This window comes from Mauremys reevesii, linkage group 22 (genome assembly GCF_016161935.1).
Source record: "Mauremys reevesii isolate NIE-2019 linkage group 22, ASM1616193v1, whole genome shotgun sequence".
In the NCBI taxonomy this organism is placed as follows: domain Eukaryota; kingdom Metazoa; phylum Chordata; order Testudines; family Geoemydidae; genus Mauremys; species Mauremys reevesii.
This window is the reverse complement of record NC_052644.1, coordinates 2,126,941-2,148,571: the sequence shown is the minus strand read 5'-3', so window position 1 is coordinate 2,148,571 and position 21,631 is coordinate 2,126,941. Positions and strand designations below refer to the sequence as shown.

Sequence of the window (21,631 nt, the reverse complement as noted above, 5' to 3'; positions counted from 1 at the left end):
AAAGAGATCTCACATTTACCCACCGCCTGGCCCCTGGTGCTTGCCCCCAGAGCCGGCTGCCGCACGGAATCGGAGCGGCCTGGCCCTCTGCTTCCGGATCCTGCCCCGGATGTCCTGCACCGGACCTGGGGCTCGGCAGCCAGGCCCCCCCCTCACCCCAGTGGCCTGCCTTGCCCAGCTTTCCCGCCCCCCACTTCCTCCCCCTCCCCGTCCCTGCCACCACTGGGCCCAGCCACCCTGGTATCCTGCCTCCCCTCACTGATCCATTGACGGATCGGCCCATCAATCCGGACCCCTATGCCCTTACTGCCCAAAGCGCCAGGCAGAGGGGGAGGGAGGGGGGCGGCTGTGCATTGTGGGCAGATTCTCAGCCCCCAGGTGGGGTCCCCAGGAGCTAGTTGGGGGGTGAGAGGCTGCTCCCCTACTCCCGATCTGCCATCCCCTGGGCGGTGTGGAGACCCCAGCCTGTGCCCCTGGGCAGGAGGCAGGTCCTGGGTCGACCCTGAGCGGGAGGAGGCTGGGCTGGGGGACGGGGGATGGACGAGCCTGCAGCCCCGATGACGGGGAGCCGCCCTGGGAACAGACTGTCCGGCACAGGCAGTGCTGTGTGTGTGTGTCTGTGTGTGTGTGTGTGTGTCTGTGTGTGCGTGTGTGTGTGTGTGTGTGTATTCGGCTCCCTCCTCACCTTTGCACCACAGGGTGGAGCTAGCGTCTCTGGCCGGTGACTCACCCCCCTGGGTGGCTGCCAGGACCCCGGAGCCCTGGCCAAGGGAAACTTGCATTCCTCAGCGGGGCTTGGGAAAGCCGGGGGGGCTGGGCCGGCGGGAATGCAGGGGTGTCCATGCAGCGGAAAGTGTGTGTGTGTGTGTGTCGGGGGCCGGGGGAGATTCCAAGCCCTCCATCCCCACCCCAGAACCCGGCCAGCGCCGCCCTCGGGGCCAGCGGGGGATGGAGGCTAAAGCCAAGGGGCACCTGGTCCCTTTTGCCCCGCTCAGTCGTGGCACCCTGCCCTCCCCAGGGGATCTCAAGCCCTGGGCACAGACGGGCCCTGACCCCCAGATAAAGGTCGCCGGGATGGAGGAGAAAATGAGACACAGAGAAGGGGAAGGGAGGTCTAGTCAGAGGCAGAGCTGTGGATGGAACCCAGGAATCCTGGCTCCTCGGCTCTAACCACTAGACCCCACTCCCCTCCCTGAGCTGGGAATAGAACCCAGGAGTCCTGTGCTTTAGCCACAGCTCCATCATTCGTTCCCTTTAGACCCGGTTCTCTGGATTTTCCGCCCCAATATTTACAGTTTTCAAGAGCCCTGTTTGGATGTGAAACACAAGTGTGGGGGGAAAGGGCAGCCCCGCCCTTCCGTGCCACCCCCACGCACCCACCCCAGTGCCGGCAGATGCAGGCCCCAGTGGGGAGAAGGGCCCACCCTGGCTTTGGAAAACAGCTGTGGGTGAGGCCAGGACAAGCATTAGCTTGTTAAAAGAAAACAGCAAGCAGCCAGGGCGGGGTGTGTGGATCCACTGCTTCTAAAGGGGCTGAGCAGTGTGTGTGTAGGTGCGCACATGTGTGTGTGTGTCTGTCCTTGTGCTGTGGTTTGTGTGCATGTGGTTTGTATGTCCATGTGCTGTAGTTGCATATTATGTATGTTTTGCGTGTGCATATTTTGTGTGCATGTTTTTGTGTGTGTTTTGTGTGTGCATGTTGTGTGGGTCTGTGCGCATGTGTTCTGTGATTTGTGTGTGCATGTTCTGGTGGGACCAGCCGGAAGTAGGTAGGTGGGGTGTGTGTGGGTGTGTGTGTGGGTGTGTGTGTGTGTGTGTGTGACATTCACACTGTTAATGTCCTGTTACTACCTGCAGTCCCAACCCCATTGTGTGCAGCCAGGCGGTTCTGGAGGAGACACTCACTCTCTGGTTTTTACACACAACCTGCAGATCCTGGGCCCACGCAGCACCACCCCACCCGCCTCACAGCTCCCTGGCACACCGTGCCCCCACCCCTTGCCTTGCCAGAGATACGGCCCCCATCAGCGCCACCCCGCACTCCTGATTTACACCGGAGTCAGGCCGACGGGCAGCGGCGCCTGGGGAGTTACGCTGGGTCAGTGAGAAGGGAATCAGGCCCGGTGCCCTCAGGAGAGTGACTCTGGCTGCTTGACACCGCGGCGAGAGAAGAATCAGGCCCGAATCTGCACACAGGCATCGTGTGGGTGGGTATGTGGGTGGGTTGGGGGGGGGGGATCCTCCTCTCTTCATTTCCAAAAGTGGAAAATCTCTGATGAAAATGGTTCGACCATTAATGAGGGTCAGGAAAAATATAATCACAACCCTGGGCAGGCCCCCACCCAAAGCCCAGCCCTAGGAGAGCAGCACGAGTGGGGTGGTCCTGCCCCCTCGTGGCTGATCGGAGAGTGAATTGTGCAGTTGCATTTACACTGCGAACGGAACCCGGATTTACAACGGGAAGTCTATGTGCGGGGGTGACCAGACAGCAAGTGTGAAAAATCGGGACGGGGTGGGGGGTAATAGGAGCCTGTATAAGACAAAGCCCCAAATATCGGGATTGTCCCTATAAAATCGGGACATCTGGTCACCCGGGGGGAGGGGGGGAATCTGGATCTGCACCTGGGAATCTGGGGTATTAATCTGGATTCCCACCAGGGAATCTGGGGATGAATCTGGATTTGCAGCCGGGAATCTGGGGTATTAATCTGGATTCCCACCAGGGAATCTGGGGATGAATCTGGATTTGCAGCCGGGAATCTGGACGCCCACCGGGAAATGTAGGGAGGGGTGTGAAACTGGATTTATACCCATGTAACTGGGAAGGGGCACAGGCTGGGAGGTGCAATGACAGCCCCATTATTCCCCGCCCCATTCCAGATGTTACTTACTAGCCCCCGCCCCCAGCCCCACATCTGCCCCCTGCGCAGCCTGCCGGGTCTCCTGAGCGGCCCCAGAGATGGGCTTGGGTGTCGAATCTGCTGATTCCGATACCAATCCAGCGACCAAAAAAGTAATCGCCCCTTAGCGCGGGTTCCCTTGTCCGGCAGAGGGAGCGGTGGTGCCATGGGAGGGAGGCGGGGATTTTTTTTTTTTTTTTGAAGGCGTGTGGAATCTGCTGATAAAAACCCTCCGCCGGCGCCCTCCATCTTTCTCCTATACCAAGATGGCGGGGACCGCCGGAAGTCGTTTACCCGGCACTTCCGGCCCTGCCTTTCCCTCCTTTACCAAGATGGCGGCGCCCACGGAGGCTCCCGGCGGCGCGGCCGCCTCGGGCTTCCTGGGCTTCCGGGCCGAGTCCCGCGATCCCGGCGCCCCCGGCAAGCGGCGCCCCCGGGGCGGCCGCCACCGCAAGAAGGGCTGGAAGCGCTGGGCGGGGCCCGAGGCGCGGCTGGGCCGGGAGCTGGGCGCCTTCCTGGAGGACGTGGGGCTGCAGCAGCGCGCGGCCGGGTGAGGGGGCGAGTGGAGGCGCCAGGGAGCGGGGCCGCCGGGGAATGGGGGCGCCGGGGAGTGGGGGGTGTCCGGGGGTGAGGAGGGGAGTGGGGGCGCTGGGGGAATGGGGGTGAGGAGGAGGGAGGTGCTGGGGGCAGTGGGAGGGGGCGCCAGAGGGAATGGGGGTGTCTGGGTGTGATGAGAGGAAGGGGGTGAGGCGGGGAGCGGGGGCGCCAGAGGAGTGGGGGTAATGAGGGGAGTGGGGAGGTGCTGGGGGCGATGGGGGTGGGAGGGACTTGGGAGCATGAGGGGAGGAGGGAGGGAGGGACATGGGGGCCTGGGATGAGGAAGGGGCTCGGACGGGGAGCGGGGGCGCCAGAGGGAGTGGGGGTGATGAGGAGTGGGAGGTGCTGGGGCGATGGGGGGAGGGACTTGGGAGCGGGAGGAGGAGGAGGGACATGGGGGCCTGGGAGAAGGGGCTCGGACGGGGAGCTGGGGCTGGGGGCGGAGGGCTTGGGCAGGAGAGGGGAACTGGGAGGAAGACAAGGAGGGGGCCGGAGGAGGTGGGGGCTGGAAAGGGGGCAGGGTGGGGCGATTGGGGCGGAGGGGGAGGATGCTGGGGCAGTTGGGACCCTGGGAAGGGGAGAATTGGGGGTCCTGGTGGGGCGAGGGTCTGGGCGAGACAGAGATTGTTGGGGATGAGTAATGGGGGGGCGTGGGGAGGCCTTGTGGGGTGAGCTGAGGGGCTCCTGGTAAGAGAGGGGGTGACGGGCGCTGATGTGGGGGGGTCCCGGGAGGGGGCGGCGTGTTGGGAAGGTACATGAAGGGGGGAAGCCTGGGGGCTGGGGAAGATCTCATGGGTTTGGGGTGATGGAGAATCTGGGGGCAAAGGGGGGTGGGAGACCTCAAGGATCCTCATAGGTGCCGGGGGGGGTGCTGGGTTAGGGCTGGAGGGGTGTCAAGAGGGCGCAGAAGTGGGGGGGGGGGTAGAACTGGGGAGGGTCTAGCGAGAGGGGTGGACATGGGTAGAATTTGGGGAGAAGGAGAAAAGGGGGGGCTGGCTAGGGGAGAGTTGATGGGGGGGCCCTTGGGGTCGGGTCTGAGAGTGAGGATGAGGAGGGGGAGCTGTGAGGTGGGTGGGCACCTATAGTCCAGACTGGGGGGGAGGGGGCATTTTGGACCTGCTGAGGAGATGGGGGCTTCATTGGTCCCTCCCCAGCGTGTGGTAGTAACGGGGCGTCTCTCCCCTTCGCTCCCCAGGGGCCTGGTGGCCGAGAAGCCGGACGAGAGCCTCTTCTTCCTGGATACGGGCAGTGAGGAGAAAGGTGAGTGGGGGGGGGGGTTAGCCTGTGCTGTGGGGGTCCCTGCGCTTTGGGTCAGCAGGGCAGGCCCCCGAGTTGGAGAACCGGGATGGGGGCTCCCTCAGAGTCCAGTGGCTGCCTCAGCAGAGGGGCTCGGTCTCTGCTCTGCTGCTTTGGGGGGATCCCTGCGAGGCACAGCCTGCTGGGGTAACCCTGAGCATGTCCCCGAGTCTGCGTGCCTCAGTTTCCCCCTCTGTAGCGGGCAGGGGCTGCGACGCAGTCCTCCGTGGCGGGGGGGGGGCAATGCCGTCCCTCTGGGGGCATCCTCGCGTCTCCGGGGTGCTGCGGAGCGTGTGGCCAGCCGTCCATCCGTGTCTCCCCTCCTCGCCCCAGACCGCGAGCTGAACCGAGGCAAAGAGAAGCCCCTGCGGATAGACCTCATCCTGCAGCCGGATTCCAAGGTGCCGGCTCCCAAAGAGTGAGTCCCGCCCGGGGCAGGGGCTGGGCTGGCGGGACGGTATCGGGGGCGCTCCGTCTCTCCCGTGTGTACACTGTAGGGGGGCAGGGGGCTGCTGTGCCGGGCTCAGGAGCCTCCCCATGGGGATCGTGGCTGGTTCTCTGCCTGGGGGACCCAGGGCAAGTCTCAGCGCTTCCTGCCTCGGTTTCCCCATTGGTAAAAGTGGATAATAGCAATGCAGAAGTGGGGGTGCTGGGTTTGGAAGAGGAGTGGGATCTAGTGGTTAGAGCAGGGGGGCTGGGAGCCAGGACTCCTGGGTTCTCTCCCCTGCTCTGGCAGGAGAGTGGGGTCTAGTGGTTAGAGCGGGGAGGGGGAGAGGCCTGGGAGCCAGGACGCCTGGGTTCTATCTCTGGTGCTGGGAGAGGGGTGGGGTCTAGTGGTTAGAGCGGGGGGCTGGCGTGGCTGGGAGTCAGGACTCCTGGGTTCTATCTCTGGCACTGGGAGGTGGGTGGGATGTCAGTCTCACACCGAGGGAGGCCAGGCGCCCCCTGCTGGCCCAGAGGCCTCAGCCGCCCTCATCCTGTCCCGCTCCCCTTGGCAGCATTTTGGCCCACCAGGTCCCCAACGGGAAGAAGCTGAAGCGGAAGCAGCGGCTGTGGGAGAAGCTGGCGGAGCGAGGCGTGGTGCCCCGAGAGCAGCGCCTCCTCCTGGCCCGCCTGCAGCACGCGCAGCCAGCAACCGCGGAGCCCTCGCACGGCCAGCAGGGGGCGGGAGCCCAGCCGGCTGGGGGCTTCTACGACATCTGGTCAGACACAAGTAAGCAGGGAACCTCTGTGGCAGGGGAGTGGGGTTTAGTGGTTAGAGCAGGGGGCTGGGAGCCAGGACTCCTGGGTTCTCTCCCCAGCTCTAGGAGGGGAGTGGGGTTTAGTGGTTAGAGCAGGGGGCTGGGAGCCAGGACTCCTGGGTTCTCTCCCCAGCTCAAATGGAGCCTCCCCCATCCCCACCTCGAGGGCTGCTGCTGATCGCCCCGACTCTTGTCCCCGCCTGGCTGGAACGCTCCCCAGAGCTGGGAATACCGGGGGGGGGAGTGGGGGACGCTCCCCAGATCTCTCTGGCTCTCCTGGATCCCAAAGCGAAGGTGTCACCCCAGCTCCCCTCTGCGTTAACCACCAGGCCCCACTCCCGGAGCTGGGATGGAACCCAGGAGTCCTGGTGCCCCCCGCTCTGACCCCGTGGGCGGTACCGTTGTGGGGCTGGTGGTAACGGTCCCGCTCTCCCGGCAGACCCGCTCGACCGGCCGCTGGCCGGGCAGGACGCCTGGTTCCTGGAGCAGACCAAGAAGCAGAGAGTGCGGGTGAGTGGGGGGGGCCCTGCTGGGGGTGGGCACAGACCCCCTGGGTGCACGGTGCCATGTGCGGGCTGGTGGGGGGCGGACAGGCCCTCCCCTCCTGGCTCACCCGCGTTCTCTCCTCAGCGCCCCGCCAGGCTGGAGACGAAGCCGTCGGAGCTGCCGGCCGTGGAAGTCATCCCCGCGGGGGGGTCCTACAACCCCACGTTCGAGTCCCACCAGGTAGGGGGCAGGGGGCTGCCCCCCGGCTCAGCCTGCCCCCGGCGCATTTGCAGCAGTGCATGCTGGGAGTGGAGTGGCTGTGCGGGGAGGTGTGATTTGCAGCCCCACTCTGGACTGCGGGGGGGGGCAGCTTTCCTGCCCCATGGTGTTTAGGGCTGGGGGAGGGCTATGTGGGGCGGGGGCTGGGCCCTGCTGAGGTGGGGCCGTGTGGGGGTGGTTCCGGGGGGGCTGTTCCCGCTGACCCCGCGTCTCCCCCCAGGCGCTGCTGCTCCAGGCCCACGAGGTGGAGCTCAGGCGGCAGAAGGCCGAGGAAAAGCTGCAGAGGCAGCTGCGATTCCCCACGGCGGCCGAGGCCCCCACCCAGGTGAGAGCCCATGGGGGGCGGCGTTCCGGCGGGGCTGGGGAGCCGGCTTGGGGGGCTCCGGGGCCCCCCAGGCTGTGGGTGCAGAGGAGACACGACCACCCGCCCCCCCGGTCCTGTCCCACCCACCTGATCCGCTATATTTAGCCTCTTAGGGAATCGCTTTAAGGGGACGGGCCGGCCCACAGGCCACCGTCCGTAACCCCGCCCCCAGCCACTGCCCGGGGAGGGGCCCTGCTGCTCCCGGTCACGGCGAGTGACCCCGGCTGCCCTGCGGTGCCAGTCGCTGAGTACCACGGTCCCCACCCACACCTGGCTGGGCACCCCAGGGTCCCAGCAGCCTTGGTGGCTCAGGGTCAAGCGTCTCCCCCCTCCACAAAGCTCCCTAGAGAACGGGAGGGGGGTTGCAGCCCATGTCCCCTTTGAGTCACCCCCCCGCTCTAACCCTTAGGCCCTGCTCCCCTCCCAGTGTCTGTCCCTGTCTCACGGCCGTTGCTCGCTCTGCCCGCAGGCGACGACCTTCCGGGAGCAGTGCGAGGGGCTGCTCGAGGAGTCGGCTGACGAGGGGGGCGAGGAAGAGGCGCCCGATGAGCCCCCAGCCCCCGGGGCCCCCCCACCTCTGGCCCCCTTGCGTGAGAAGAAAACAGAGCAGCAGCGCAGGAGGGAGAAGGAAGCCAAATTCCTGGTGCCTAATTCCCCTTGGTTTCCGCTTGCGTGGGGGGCTGGGATATGCCCCCGGTGTAATCCAGACCTCGTCAATGGTGACTGGCGGACGGATGGCAGCTGGCTGCTGCCCTCTGCCGTGATCCCATGGGGTGGGATGTCTGGGGCAAGCCCCCCTGCCATTGCCTGGGGATACCCCAGGGCCCCCTTACCCCGGGCCAGGCTCCCCGGGAGGCGAGTCCCCGATCCCCCTGGGGCTGCAGGTCGCCCTTGAGAAGCAGCTTGTCCGCGGCCTCCCGTGCCCCATGCCAGAGTGAGCTTCATTCCCGGCGCTGCAGCACGGGGCCATCTGCTGTGCCCGGCCGCCGCCATCTGCTCCCAGTGCCACGCGGGGGGGCCTGGCTCGCACCCCCACCCCCACACTGGGGTCCTCCTCTTGGGGGGGCAGTCGTTAGCAGCTGGGTATGGGGAGGTGCAGCACTGGTAGCTGGGGGAGCCAGGACTCCTGGGTTCTCTCCCCGGCTCTGGGAGGGGAGGGGAGGGGGGGGCTGGTGGGTTAGAACAGGCGGGGCTGGGAGCCAGGACGCCTGGGTTCTCTCCCTGGCTCTGGGAGGGGAGTGGGGGCTGGTGGGTTAGAGCAGGGGGGGCTGGGAGCCAGGACTCCTGGGTCCCCTCCTTGGCTCCGGGAGGGGAGTGGGGGCTAGTGGTTAGAGCAGGGGATGGGGACCAGGCTGTGGGGGCTGCTGGCAGGGCGGGGGGCAGCACCATGCCGGATCTGACCCGCTCTGGTCCCTGCAGGAGGCCCGGCGGCTGGGCGAGAAGGCGGCGCGGTGCCGGCGGCAGGAGCTCTTCCAGCTCCGCTCCATCCGGCTGCAGGTGAAGCGGCGCGAGGCCGAGCTGCTGCGCCGGAGGCGGGCGCGGCTGGCGAAGAGACGGGCTGAGGCCACCAAGCCCCGGAGGCTGGGCAGGCTGAAGTGAGCGCGGGGGGGGCCTGTCCCTCTGAGGGGGGGGTCCCAGGTGCCGGACCCCTGGGGGTGCGTGAGGGGGGCCAGGGCAGGGTTTGCAGGGGGGGGTCGTACGGGGTACACCAGGGAGCTGGGGGTGCCGGGCAGGATATGCAGGGGGCCCTGGGGTGAAGCGGGTGTGGGGAGCTGGCACGTAAAGGGGGCTCTGGCGGGTGCTGTTTCTGGCTTGGGGGGGTCTGTTTTCAGGGTACGTACGTGGTGGGGGGCTGCTCCTTTTCTAACACCCCCCCCACCCCACCCCCGAACTCTCACCCGCAGATACGAAGACCCCGACCTGGAGGTGCAGCTGAGCACGGAGCTGGCCGAGTCCCTGCGGACGCTGAAGGTGGGTGCCAGCGCCCATCTCCCTGGCGCCTGGGCTGCTGTCGGTGCCCCGGGGGGGGGGGGGGGGGTGGCGCGGGTGCCCCGTGATGAGACCCATCCTTGCGCTACGAGGATTCGCAGCACGGCATGCTGGGAATGTGAAGGTCACCCGGGGTTCCCGGGCCCTGCCCAGTGGGGAAGGACCTGGGGACTGAGGGCACCAGACGTAGCCCCGTTCTCGTGCGGCGCATCCCGACGGACAGGCCAGCCGCCCAATCGGCAGCGGGCACCATGTCCCGTGCGTCCAGTCCGGTCCCAGCCTCTGCCGGGCCGGTGCCAGGTGCCCCCCCCCCCGGCGAATGATTATGGGATATCCTGCCCGCAGGGGCAATTCCTGCCTGACCCCCGTGGCTGGCAGCTGCCTCCTGCCCTGATGCATGAGAGTTTATGGCCCGTTGTTCTATGAGGGGTGCCAACGACTGGCCCCATGGCGCCCCCCCCGCTTCCCCACCTCTGCACCCCCTCCTTGCTCTGTCGCTAGCACTGCCCTCGTGCGCAACACGTCTGTGACTGGGGGGGCCCACAACACCCCCCGCAGGTACCCAGGGCGCTGCATCCCCCACGCCCTCTGTAGCTCGGGGGCCTCAGCCGATGGAGTGTCTGGTGGGAGAGGAACCAGCTTCCTCTCTGCCCCGTGGCCCCCCTGGTCTGGGGCAGTGGGGGAGGGGGCTACAGCAGGGGCGGGGCTGAAGGGGGGTGGCTTCGTGCTCTAACTCATCGGGGGGGGCCGTTCGCTCCCTTCATCTCCCCACCTGGGTGCTCTGAGGGTCGTGTTCCCCCCCCCCATGCTGCCTCTTGAAGCTCCGGGGGGGGGGTCCCAGCCCTGTGCTGGGCGCTGAGATCTGGGGCCGAGCCCCTGCGCCCTGAGGCTGGGGTGAGGGGCAGCCTCCCCTTAGCCAGGCACAGGCTGACCCCCCCCCCGCCCCTGACCAGCTTCGCCGTCTCTCGCGCAGCCCGAGGGCAGCATCCTGCGCGACCGCTTCAAGAGCCTGCAGAGGAGAAACCTGATTGAGCCCCGCGAGCGAGCCAGGTGAGTGGGGGGGGGGGCGCAGGGCTGGGGGGCACCGGGCACCCTGGGCCTGCTCCGCGAGAGGGGAGGTTGGCAGGAGAATCCCGCCCCCCACGTGCCCCTGGGGGGGTGTCTCTGCCCGTTGGCTGATGCCCTGGGACCGGCCGGGCACAGTGGGCATCTCTAGCCATGCGCGGGGCATTGAGGTGCTGGACCCAGCACTGGGGGGGGGCTCCTCCCCCTCCCCCACAGGTCCCAAATCGGGCTCTGGCTGGGGGGGGCCAGAGCTCATCCTGGGTCCCTCCCCCGCTCGGTGGGTTTATTTGAGGGGCCAGTACCCCGTCCCTTGGGTCTGGGAACTAACCCCCTGTCCCCGTCGCCCCCCAGGTTCAAGAGGAAATACCGGCTGAAGTACGTGGAGAAAAGGGCCTTCCGCGAAGTCACGTGAGTGGGGTTGTGGGGGGACCCGTGGGCTGGGGGTGGAGATAGGGGGCAGGGCTGGCCCCTCCCCCTGGAGTTACCCCGCTCCGGGGATAGCAGCAGATTCCCTGAATGCCCCGTTCCTGCCCCCCCCCAGCTGCGCCCCCTAACCACCCTCTGCTTTGCATTGCAGGTTGTAACGCTGACGCCCCTCGGCTCCTCGCTGCGTCCGGCGCTGCCCGTTTGTACCAACGATCTATTAAAGCCCTGGGCACCTCCCGTCACTCCGGCTCCTCATTGCCTGCCTGGGCCCCTAGCACCCCCCACATCCTGCCCCGCATCCCCTGCTGGGCACCTGCTGAGGGCGTGACTATTGGGGGGAGGGGAGGGGGCGGATGAGGGGCAGTGGGTCCCTGCGGCGAGGTGGGGGCAGGCTGCCCGGTTTCGGCGTGGCTGAGATCCAGGGCTGGACGGCGGCTGCCTGCTGGCACCATGGGGCTGGCATTGGCAGGGCGCCAGTGCTGTGATTAGACGCGCCTGGTTTAGCAACATCTGGCTTCTATTCAGGACAATCTCCCCCCCCCAGCTGTTGTGGGGGGTCCGCTTGGCTCACAGCTCCCACCGCGGCATCTGCCGGGCACACGGGAGCCAGGCGCTGGTCAGGGCTCTGCCCGTCAGCTTCTCTCCCCTCCCGAGAGCTCGAGCGGGAGGGAGTGGGGGCTGGGAGCCAGGACTCCTGGGTTCTCTCCCTGGCTCTGCCCCTGAGTGCACCAGCCCCAGAGCTGTTGGGAGAACCCAGGAGTCCTGGCCCCCATCCTGCCACACACCGTCTGAAAGCACAGAGACCCCTCGGCGTCTCTGAGGCTGGGAGTGGGGGGGAGACAGACGCTGGCAGATCTGGGTTTCTGGCCGGATCCTCCTTGCAACACGGTGGTGCCTCACCTTCCCCTGGGCCGTGGGGAGCCGTGGGGCATGGCCCTGCAGGAGCTGCTTCGCGGGGCTGACACTGAACTGCTGGGAGCCTCTTCTTTGTTACAGAAGACCCTACAATAACAGACCATTGTTGCCTGGCTGTGGGAGGGGAGTGGGGGCTGGTGGTTAGAGCAGGGAGGGCTGGGAGCCAGGACTCCTGGGTTCTATCCCTGTCACATGTGACCACGTCCCCTCTTTCTGCCTCAATTTCCCTCATCACGCTAGTCTGCTTCTTGGAGCCAGGGCCCTCCCCTGGCCAGGGGCTGGAGATTTCTAGCTTTGTGGGGGGGGGTCTACTCCTGCCTGGGGTGACCCCCTCCCGCTGCCCCCCTCCACCAGTGAGGGAATGTGCCTGGCCAGCTCTGCTCCCCTGCTGGCGCCCGCAGCGGCTGGCTCTGGGGGCTGTGCCGACTCACCGTGCATAATTCAGGCCACCTAATGCAGTTCCGCTGTCGTGGGCCGTGACTTCCTCCCAGCTGCCACCAAACTAGCCCCAGCCCGGCTTGGCTGAGCGGCCTGGCCACTAGGTGCCCACCAAGGGGGGGCCGAGCCAAGCCCAGCTCCCTCGGCCGGCGCTGGGCAGGGACCCCGGGGTGCTCTCCCGACGCACGGCGCCGACCCCGGTGCCCCGGGACAGAGCGAGGCCAGGCTGCCTCGCCCCCACCCCCAGCCTTGCAGCCAGGCAGCCCAGGGGGCTCGTCCTTGGGCTGGGGGCTTAGGCGGGAGGGGGGGTCCCTGCACCCGGGAGCAGACGAGGGGACGCTCAGATGCCGGGGGGCCATGTGTCCTGGCCAAGTGCACAGATCAGAAAAGAGGTGATGGGAACTGAGCCCAGGAGTCCTGGCTCCCAGCCCCCCCTGCTCTAACCACCAGCCCCCCACTCCCCTCCCAGAGCCAGGGAGAGAACCCAGGAGTCCTGGCTACCAGCCCCCCCTGCTCTAACCACCAGCCCCCCACTCCCCTCCCTGAGCTGGAGAGAACCCAGGAGTCCTGGCTACCAGCCCCCCTGCTCTAACCACCAGCCCCCACTCCTCCCAGAGCTGGGAGAGAACCCAGGAGTCCTGGCTACCAGCCCCTCCCCCCCCCCACCTGGTGCCCTGCTCCCCACACTCCTGGTTATTAATAGAGGTGTGACTGAGAACGAGGTGTCACCTCGTTGGTGCTAACGAACAAGCGGGGATTGGGGGACGGGGATGCTGTTGCCATGGTGCCAGGTCCCTGCTCACCTGGCGCTGTCGTGTACCCCCCCCCCAGACCCCCGCCCAAGGGGCAATGCAGGATCTCAAGGGGGGGGCAGGTGCTGGGATCACCCATCTGGCTGGGTACCACCCCCCCCCCATCTGGGCCTGGGACGGGGCTCTGGCCTGGTCCGTCCCCCCTCTCCCCGTCTCCTGCCCTCATGGGATTGATACCCACTGCCCCTCCCTTCATCCCTCCTCCCACCCCCAGGGGTCACCGTGTCCCCCCAGTGGGGGCCAGGTGCTGGCCATGGGGAGGGGCTGTGGGTGGGGTGTGATGGCCCCCGGCTCCGTGTACAACCGGCCCCGGGAGGGCAGAGCTGGGTGTACGGGCGAGACACCCGCCCATAGCAGCTGCGTCTGCCCCCCGAGTGGTGCTGCCCAACGCCGAGACGACCACACCCCAGCGGGCACAACCGCAGCTCGCGCACAACCCGACAACCACACCCCAGCGGGCACAGCTGTGGTGGGCACAACCCGATGACCACACCCCAGTGGGCACAGCCCCAGCACACACAACCTGACAAAGACCACACCCCAGTGGGCACAGCCCCAGCACACACAACCTGACAAAGACCACACCCCAGTGGGCACAGCCGCAGCTCGCGCACAACCACCCAATGACTAAACCCCAGTGGGTACAGCCCCAGCACACACAACCTGACAACGACCACACCCCAGTGGGTACAGCCGCAGCATGCACAACCCGACAACCACACCCCAGCGGGCACAGCCGCAGCATGCACAACCCGACAACCACACCCCAGTGGGTACAGCCCCAGCACACACAACCTGACAACGACCACACCCCAGCGGGCACAGCCGCAGCTCGCGCACAACCACCCAATGACTAAACCCCAGTGGGTACAGCCCCAGCACACACAACCTGACAACGACTGCACCCCAGCAGGCACAGCTGCAGCGCGCACAACCACACCCCAGCGGGCACAGCCGCAGCATGTACAACCCGACAACACCCCCAGCAGGCACAGCTGCAGCTTGCACACAATCCGACAACCACACCCCAGTGGGCACAGCCAGCAACAACACCGACGACAGACCACCCAAGTACAAGTGCAGCAGCTCGCGCAGACAACCACCCAATGACTAAACCCCAGTGGGTACAGCCCCAGCACACACAACCTGACAACGACTGCACCCCAGCAGGCACAGCTGCAGCGCGCACAACCACACCCCAGCGGGCACAGCCGCAGCATGTACAACCCGACAACAACACCCCAGCAGGCACAGCTGCAGCTTGCACACAATCCGACAACCACACCCCAGTGGGCACAGCCACAGCGCACACAACCCGACAACCACACCCCAGCAGGCACAGCTGCAGCTTGCACACAATCCGACAACCACACCCCAGCGGGCCCAGCCGCAGCATGTACAACCCGACGACAACACCCCAGCAGGCACAGCTGCAGCTTGCACACAATCCGACAACCACACCCCAGCGGGCACAGCCGCAGCATGTACAACCCGACGACAACACCCCAGCAGGCACAGCTGCAGCTTGCACACAATCCGACAACCACACCCCAGTGGGCCCAGGGCTTAGCTTGGGGGTGGCTGGAGGTCAGTGCTGGGCTCACACGGGGTTGTTCCCCTTTGTGATCTCTGCCCCCCAGGAGCAGCATCCCCCCCCCCCCCCGGCTGAGCGGTGGGGTGGTGGGGGAGGGGGTTGTTTTGTTCAACAGCCCAGAGCTTCAGGGCAGCGAGGGGCTTAAGAGGTGAAAGTGCCATTGGGGGGGGATCAGCTTAGGGGGAGGATTACTAAACGGGGGCACAGAGCTGGGGCTGGGAGCCAGGACACCGGGGTTCTGTCCCCAGCGGGGGCTGGGAGCCAGGGCACCGGGGTCCTGTCCCCAGCTGGGGGGGGGGGGGCTGGGAACTAGGACCCCGGGGTTCTGTCCCCAGCTGGGGGCGGGGGGGGGGGGGCTGGGAGCCAGGACACTCGGGTTCCAGCCCTGGCCCTGCTGGGTGACCTTGGCCATGTCTTGCCCCCTCTCCGTGGCTGTTTCCCCCTCTGTAAATGGGGACAATATTAACGCGGGGGGGGGGCACAGCCCTCACGGTGCTTTGAGATCGGTGCTGGTGAAGGGCCGGACCATTAGCTACAGGGGCTGGTCTCCCCCCCCCCCAATAAATGCAAAGTGCCCAGGGCCCGGGAGGGGGGACGTGGCCAGATGGTCCCAGCCCAGAGCAGCTTAAGGGCCGCAAATCCCCCCGGGGGGGGGGGAAGACGTGCGATGCTGCCCTGCGGGCAGGTCCCTGGGACTGGCAGCAGGCGCTGAGCCAGAACCAGCCCCTGGCACCGCCCCCCGCCAGGCAGGGCCGCTGGGGGGGTCGGGGCTGAGATTTCTCCCTTTGCAGGCCCAGCGACAAGCCCCCCCGTCTCTAGCAGGGGCAGGGCCGGCAGCATTTCACCCCGTTTCTCTGTCTGCCCCCCTCCCTGGGGTCGCCCTGCCTTGCCCACGTGAGCCGGGCCAGGCCGGACTGCCAGGGAGAGCCCCCCCCCGCCCCGAGTCTCCCCCTCGCTCCCCGCAGCCCAGCCCCATCTACCACCCAGCTTATCTTTTAATTCTTAAAAATTGCATCTGGTCATCGATTCTTTTTATTGTCAGCCCAAGGGCTGAGAAAAGCAGGAGCCATGATCTGCCCCCGCCCTGCAGTAACACCCCCGCCCCCCTCCAAATATTCCCCACCCCTGGCTGATCCCAGGGCCGGAAAAGGCTGATTGGGGGGGAGTTCCAGGAACCCTCCCCCCTGCTTGCACCATGGTGGAAGACTCCAAGAAAGAATAAATATCTTTTTTAAACGAGTTGGAGCTGGGAGCCCCCCCAACACCCCGGCTGGATCCTGGGGGGTCGTGTCTCCTGTTCAGCCCTTGGAGCAAACCTGCCGCACCCGCCCCCGGCGGGAGGGGCGGCTCGAGAAGCACCCACTGGCATTTGCATTGTAAAGGGGGGGCCCGGCCGCCCCCAGGCTCACACGTAGGCGGACTCGCTGGACTGGGTCCGCCCCAGCGGCGGCACCGGGGCCAGCGCCGAGAGGTCCTTCCTGCGCCCCTCGCAGACAGACTTGCGCCGCGCCCGCGCCCCCCGCACGGCCGTCTTGACCTTGCGCCAGCCCAGGTGGTTGAGCTCGGCCAGGTTGAGCAGGACGCAGATCCCGCTGACGGCGAACATGAAGACCAGGAAGACGGTCTTCTCGGTGGGCCGGGAGACGTAGCACTCCACCGCCTTGAGGCAGGGGTAGCGGTCGCACTCGAAGATGCCCGGCACGGTGAAGCCGTACAGGAAGTACTGGCCCGCCAGGAAGCCGATCTCCAGCGCGTTGCGGAAAACCACCTGGATGATGTAGAAGCGGGAGATGCCCTCCTGCCGCTTCACCTTGGCGCTCTTGGGCGGGCGCCGGGGGGTGCTGGGCAGCTCCTTGACCTCCAGGCAGTCGGGTTCCTCCTTGGCCGAGCCCTCGGGGTTGTGCACCAGGATGCCGTTGGCGCCGCGGGCCTTGCGGGCGTCCGTCTCCAGCAGCGGGTAGAGGAAGGAGTAGCGCCGGTCCCGCTGCTTGGCCGCCTGGTGCACGGAGTAGGTGATGAAGCAGAGGCTGGGCGTGCACACCAGGATGATCTGGAAGACCCAGTAGCGGATGTGGGAGATGGGGAAGGCCTGGTCGTAGCAGGCCTGGTTGCAGCCCGGCTGCAGCGTGTTGCACATGAACATGGTCTGCTCGTCCTCGTACACCGTCTCGCCCACGATGGCCACGATCAGGATCCGGAAGATGACGACCACCGTCAGCAGGATCCTGCGGGGGGAGGAGAGGGGAGGGACCCAGCTGGGTGCGGCGAGGGGAGCCGGCCCCGCTGCGCTGGGAGCGTGGGGCAGGCGCAGGACGCCTGGGTTCTCTCCCCAGTGCTGGGAGGGGAGTGGGGTCTGGTGGTTAGATGGGGGGGAGGGCTCCTGGGTTCTCTCCCTAGCTCCAAAAGGGACTGGTGGCAAGTGGTTAGAGAAGGGGGGAGCTGGGCTCCCGGACTCCTGAGCCCTGTTTCTAGCTCCGTCGTTCACACGCTTTACAAGCTCTGGCCAAAGTCCTTTCTCAACCCCGCCCCCCGTGCCTCAGTTTCCCCTTGTGTATAATATGGCGCCTGATGCTTACTCGTCTCCCATCCAGCCCATGAAATTCCCCCAATATTTACACCTCTTGCCGCGGAGATGCGACGCAGAGCGCGGGGGGTGGGGGGGGTTGTGTCTCTATTATGCCTGGGGATAAACGGCTGGGGGGGACATCCGGGGCGCCGGAAAGTTTAGCAGCGCTGGGTGCTTCGAGCCAGCAGCCCAGCTGTGCTAAGGGGGGGCCCCGTTGCACCCCACTGCAGAGCTGCTGCTGCCCAGTGCCTCACTCGGTTGACGAACGCCAGGAGGAGCAGAGGTGAGGCTGGGTGGGGGGTGACAGCTCCAGCAGTGGGGTTCACAATCCCCTGACCCAATAAATCTGGGTGAGGGGGCAACACTAGCTCCCTCCCTAACCCCCCCCCCCAGGGCTGGGCAGGGGGCATTCAGCCCTCACCAGTCAGACCCCAAGCTCCTGGCGGCATTTCAAAAATCTCGTCTGTTTTGCGGGGGTCTGAGACAGGATTGCTGATCTTTGCAGGTTGGCAAGACTGTGGGTGTTGCATGGGGGGGGGCTGGGAGCCAGGACTCCTGGGTTCTGTCCCAGCTCTGGGAGGGGAGTGGGGTCTAGTGGTCAGAGCAGAGGGGCTGGGAGCCCGGACTCCTGGGTTCTAGCCCGGCACCAGGAGAGTGTTTGATGCACTTGACCTGTTGCCCAGCTGCCGGAGCGGGGAGAAGGGCCAGCGCCTCTCGGTCCCTGATTCTCGGTGGCAAACGCATCTGCTGCCCCTTTCCCTGGGGCCTTTCACACCCAACCGTGCACCCCTAAAATGCAGCTACCTCTGGGGCAGAGCGCCTCAGCTAGCAACCCCCAGCACACAGGGGGGTTCACTCCGCCAGGACGACACAGCCCACCCCATGCGGGGCTCTGAACCTGTGGAGCCAGAGACACCCCTTCGCCCACTGAAACCAACTGCCTCCTGGCCTTAATATGATGGGACGGCGGCTTCGTCTGCGTCTCCTCCCTCGGCAGCGTTCACAATCTCACCCGGGGGGCTGGCAACGAAACACCTGGCATGCTCCACTGAGACCGGCTCCCCCTTGGGCCGGGTGCTGCCCAGACCCCCGACTGAGATCGGGGCCCCGTCGCGCCGGGCATCGCAGACCCAGCAGGAGACAGTCCCTGCCCCAAACTGCTCACCGTCTGAGCAAAGGGCAGATCATTCTCCGTTACAGCTGGGGAAACTGAGGCCCAGAGACACACACGGACTTGTCCAGAGAATCAGGGCAGAGCAGGGATTAGAGCCCAGCTCCCAGGGCATTAACCCCGCGGCCGAGCCCGCCTGTGCCACTGACACGCTGCTTCGGCAGCCAGGAGAGCTGGTCCACCACATCCCCACTCCAGTCGGCCCCATGGCCTGGCCCTGGGCCCAGTGGAGAGTAACTGAGCGCAGCGGTACTGGGCAGCAGGGTTGTGCCTGGTGCGGGGGGGGGGGGTGGGGGGGGGCGGGAGGCCTGGCTTCCATTCCCAGCACTGCCACCCAGTCACCTCAGGCGGCTCGCACAAGCCCCGTGCCTCAGTTTCCCGAGCTGTAAAATGGGTATAACAATTACCCCTCGGCCTACCTGGGCGGGGGATGGGGGTACGCCCCACACCGGCGCTGAGCGGGTCCAGCAGGAGGCGCCAGGGAGCAGGGCTTGGTTAATCACACACGAGGCGCAGCTGGGCAGGAGCCAGGCGGGGCCTGTAGACAGCCCAGGAGCTGGCAGCCAAAGGAGGCTGCAGGGCCGCCCCGGGCTCCCCTGCCGGTGCCGCAAGGGGCAGGCGCCGTTTCGTACAGCGGGACGAAGGGGGAACCCCGGAGCCAGCCGGCCTGAGTCACCAAGAGGCGGCCCCCAGGAAGAGGGGCCCCCGAGGGGCTGCTCCTGCCCGCTCTGATTTGGGGGACGCTCGTCCTGACCTGAGGCCGAACCCGCCCGGCCAGCCGTGAGCATGAGGTGGGACCCGCAGGCTGGGGAGGGCGGTTGGGGTACAGGGCCACGGGCCCTCGAGGCCCCACCCCTCTGAGTCCCGATGGGGAACCCCTCCGCATCCGAACCCTCCTGCTCATCACGGCCCCGAGCCAGCCGAGGGGCCTTAAAACACTGTATGGGCCCAGCCCGGGGCCCCTGCCTGCCAACACGGTCCCGTGTCCCAGCCCCTCCGGGGGCACCGGACCAGGCGGCAGGATGGTGACACGGGGGCAGCCCCTGCTGGGGAACAGCCCCCGCTGACGTCAGACGGGATCTCACAGGCTGGAGTCGGCGTCCCCGTCCCCGTCCCTCCATCCTCCCCTTTCCCGCTCTCTGCTCCCGCCCTGCCCGTCCTGGCACCGAGCGCCCGGCTCCGCCTGCCCCCTCTGCCCCGTCCCAGCGCCCGGCTCTGCCCGCCCCCTCTGCCCTGTCCCGGCGCCCGGCTCCGCCCACCCCCTCTGCCCTGTCCCGCCCGCCTCTGCCCTGTCCCGCGCCCGCCTCCGCCGCCCCTCTGCCCCGTCCCGGCGCCCGGCTCTGCCCGCCCCCTCTGCCCGTCCCAGTGCCCGGCTCTGCCTGCCCCCTCTGTCCTGTCCCGGCGCCTGCCCGCCCGCCCCTCTGCCCTGTCCCGCGCCCGCCTCTGCCCTGTCCCGGCGCCCGGCCCGCCGCCTCTGCCCTGTCCCGCGCCCGGCTCCGCCCGCCCCTCTGTCCCGTCCCAGTGCCCGCTCCGCCCGCCTCTGCCCCGTCCCGGCGCCCGGCTCTGCCCACCCCCTCTGCCCTGTCCCGGCGCCCGGCTCCGCCCCCCCCCTCTGCCCTGTCCCGGCGCCCGGCTCCGCCCGCCCCCTCTGCCCCGTCCCGGCGCCCGGCTCCGCCCGCCCCCTCTGCCCTGTCCCGGGGCCCGGCTCTGCCTGCCCCTCTTCCCAGCGCCCGGCTCTGCCCGCCCCCTCTGCCCTGTCCAGGCGCCTGGCTCCGCCCGCCCCCTCAGACCCGTCCCAGGTGCCCGGCTCTGCCCGCCCCTCTGCCCGCCCCTGCCCGGGCCCGCCCCGCCCCTGTGCCCGTCCCAGCGCCCGGCTCCACCCGCGCCCCTCTGCCTCTGCCCCGTCCCAGCGCCCGGCTCCGCCTGCCCCCTCTGCCCCGTCCCAGCGCTCGGCTCCGCCCGCCCCCTCTGCCCCGTCCCCTGTCGAGCCACCCCCTAGCACAGCCTCCTCTGGCCCCGCCGCCTTGGTGGCTTTGTGCCAGGGCTGGAGCAGGGGGTTGCTCCCCCCCGGGGCAGCAGGGCCCCCCGCGCCCTGTTGTCCCTGGCTGACCTCTGGGGTCAGGCTGCCACGTCTGCCCCGGGGCCTGTGGTTCCCCCCGTGGTGTGGGGGGGGCGAGAGCGAGCAGCTGGCTGGGCCCCCCACACTGATCCGCAGCCCCGCAGGAAGGGCGGCTACCAGCTCATTCATTGCCACCCGGCCGAGGGGTTCCTGGGTCGGAACAGGGCCCCTGGCACCCCCCCACACACACACACTCCATGGGCCAGGATCCCCCAGCCCGCTGTCTGCCAACCCCCCAGCCCATGGGTCCTACAGAGGGGGAAACTGAGGCAGCATGAGAGGAGGACCTTGCTAAAGATCACTGGGGAAGGCAGTGTCCAGAATAGAACCTGGGTTCTGCCCCCAGCCCCAACCACCAGCCCCTCCCCGAGCCGGGGGGAGAACCCAGGAGTCCTGGCTCCCGGCCCCCCCTGCTCTAACCACCAGCCCCCCCTCCCTTCCCCTCCCCTCCCCGAGCTGGGAGAGAACCCAGGAGTCCTGGCTCCCAGCCCCCCCTGCTCTAACCACCAGCCCCCACTCCCCTCCCAGAGCTGGGGAGAGAACCCAGGAGTCCTGGCTCCCAGCCCCCCCTGCTCTAACCACCAGCCCCCACTCCCCTCCCAGGGCTGGGGAGAGAACCCAGGAGTCCTGGCTCCCAGCCCCCCCTGCTCTAACCACCAGCCCCCACTCCCCTCCCAGGGCTGGGAGAGAACCCAGGAGTCCCGGCTCCCAGCCCCAGAACTCCGGCCTCCTGCTCTCACCATCAGACCCACTGGGCTCTCCCGGTGGGTAATTTGGGCAATTCCCGCCGGCTGCTACAACGGGCAACCCTGGCCCCAGCTCCGTGCCCCGCCCCACAGAGCTGGAGGGTGCAAGGGACCAGCCCCCCCGAGCTGCACCCCAGAGCTGGAGGATGCAAAGGGCCAGTGCCGCCCCCCCCCAGCTGCACCCCAGAGCTGGAGGGTGCAAGGGACCAGCCCCTCCCCCGAGCTGGAGGGTGCAAGGGACCAGCCCCTCCCCCCCGAGCTGCACCCCAGAGCTGGAGGGTGCAAGGGACCAGCCCCCCCCCCCAGGGCTGGAGCGTGCTAGGGACCAGCCCCCCCCCTCCGAGCTGGAGGGTGCCAGGGGCCAGCCCCCCCGGGCCCCCCGCCCCGCGCACCTGCCGATCATAGTCGAGTGCTGCTGCACCGCGGCCTCCAGCAACCTTTCCAGGATCGTCCACTCGCCCATCGCGGCGGGGCGCCGGGGGCTGCCCGCATCCAGCAGCGGGGAGACCCCGAGCCGCTCCCCGGCCCCGTCAGCGGCGGGGACCCCGGCGTCCGGGCCCCCGCCGGGCAGCCCGGGCCATGGGAGCGGGGCTGGGGCGAGCCCGGCGCCCGCTGCGCGCTGCCACC

General features: G+C 67.7%; 2 protein-coding genes across 2 annotated transcripts; one reads left to right on the top strand and one right to left on the bottom strand.

Moving 5' to 3' along the window:
* The first annotated feature begins 3,172 nt into the window (after positions 1-3,172).
* On the top strand, positions 3,173-10,885 carry NOP53 (NOP53 ribosome biogenesis factor). The gene is made up of 13 exons (XM_039509860.1): positions 3,173-3,450; positions 4,693-4,757; positions 5,127-5,211; positions 5,792-6,006; positions 6,474-6,544; positions 6,665-6,760; positions 7,020-7,124; positions 7,633-7,806; positions 8,583-8,758; positions 9,068-9,134; positions 10,126-10,202; positions 10,569-10,625; positions 10,795-10,885. The coding sequence occupies exons 1-13, from the start codon at positions 3,233-3,235 to the stop codon at positions 10,799-10,801; spliced, it is 1,413 nt and encodes a 470-aa protein (XP_039365794.1). The 5' UTR covers positions 3,173-3,232; the 3' UTR covers positions 10,802-10,885.
* A 4,651-nt stretch (positions 10,886-15,536) lies between these two features.
* On the bottom strand, positions 15,537-21,614 carry LOC120388668 (gap junction delta-2 protein-like). Its single transcript, XM_039510669.1, has 2 exons — positions 21,397-21,614; positions 15,537-16,627 (listed from the first exon to the last, which is right to left on the bottom strand). Exons 1-2 carry the CDS (start codon positions 21,465-21,467, stop codon positions 15,808-15,810), a joined length of 891 nt encoding a protein of 296 aa, XP_039366603.1. The 5' UTR covers positions 21,468-21,614; the 3' UTR covers positions 15,537-15,807.
* Positions 21,615-21,631: the final 17 nt, after the last annotated feature.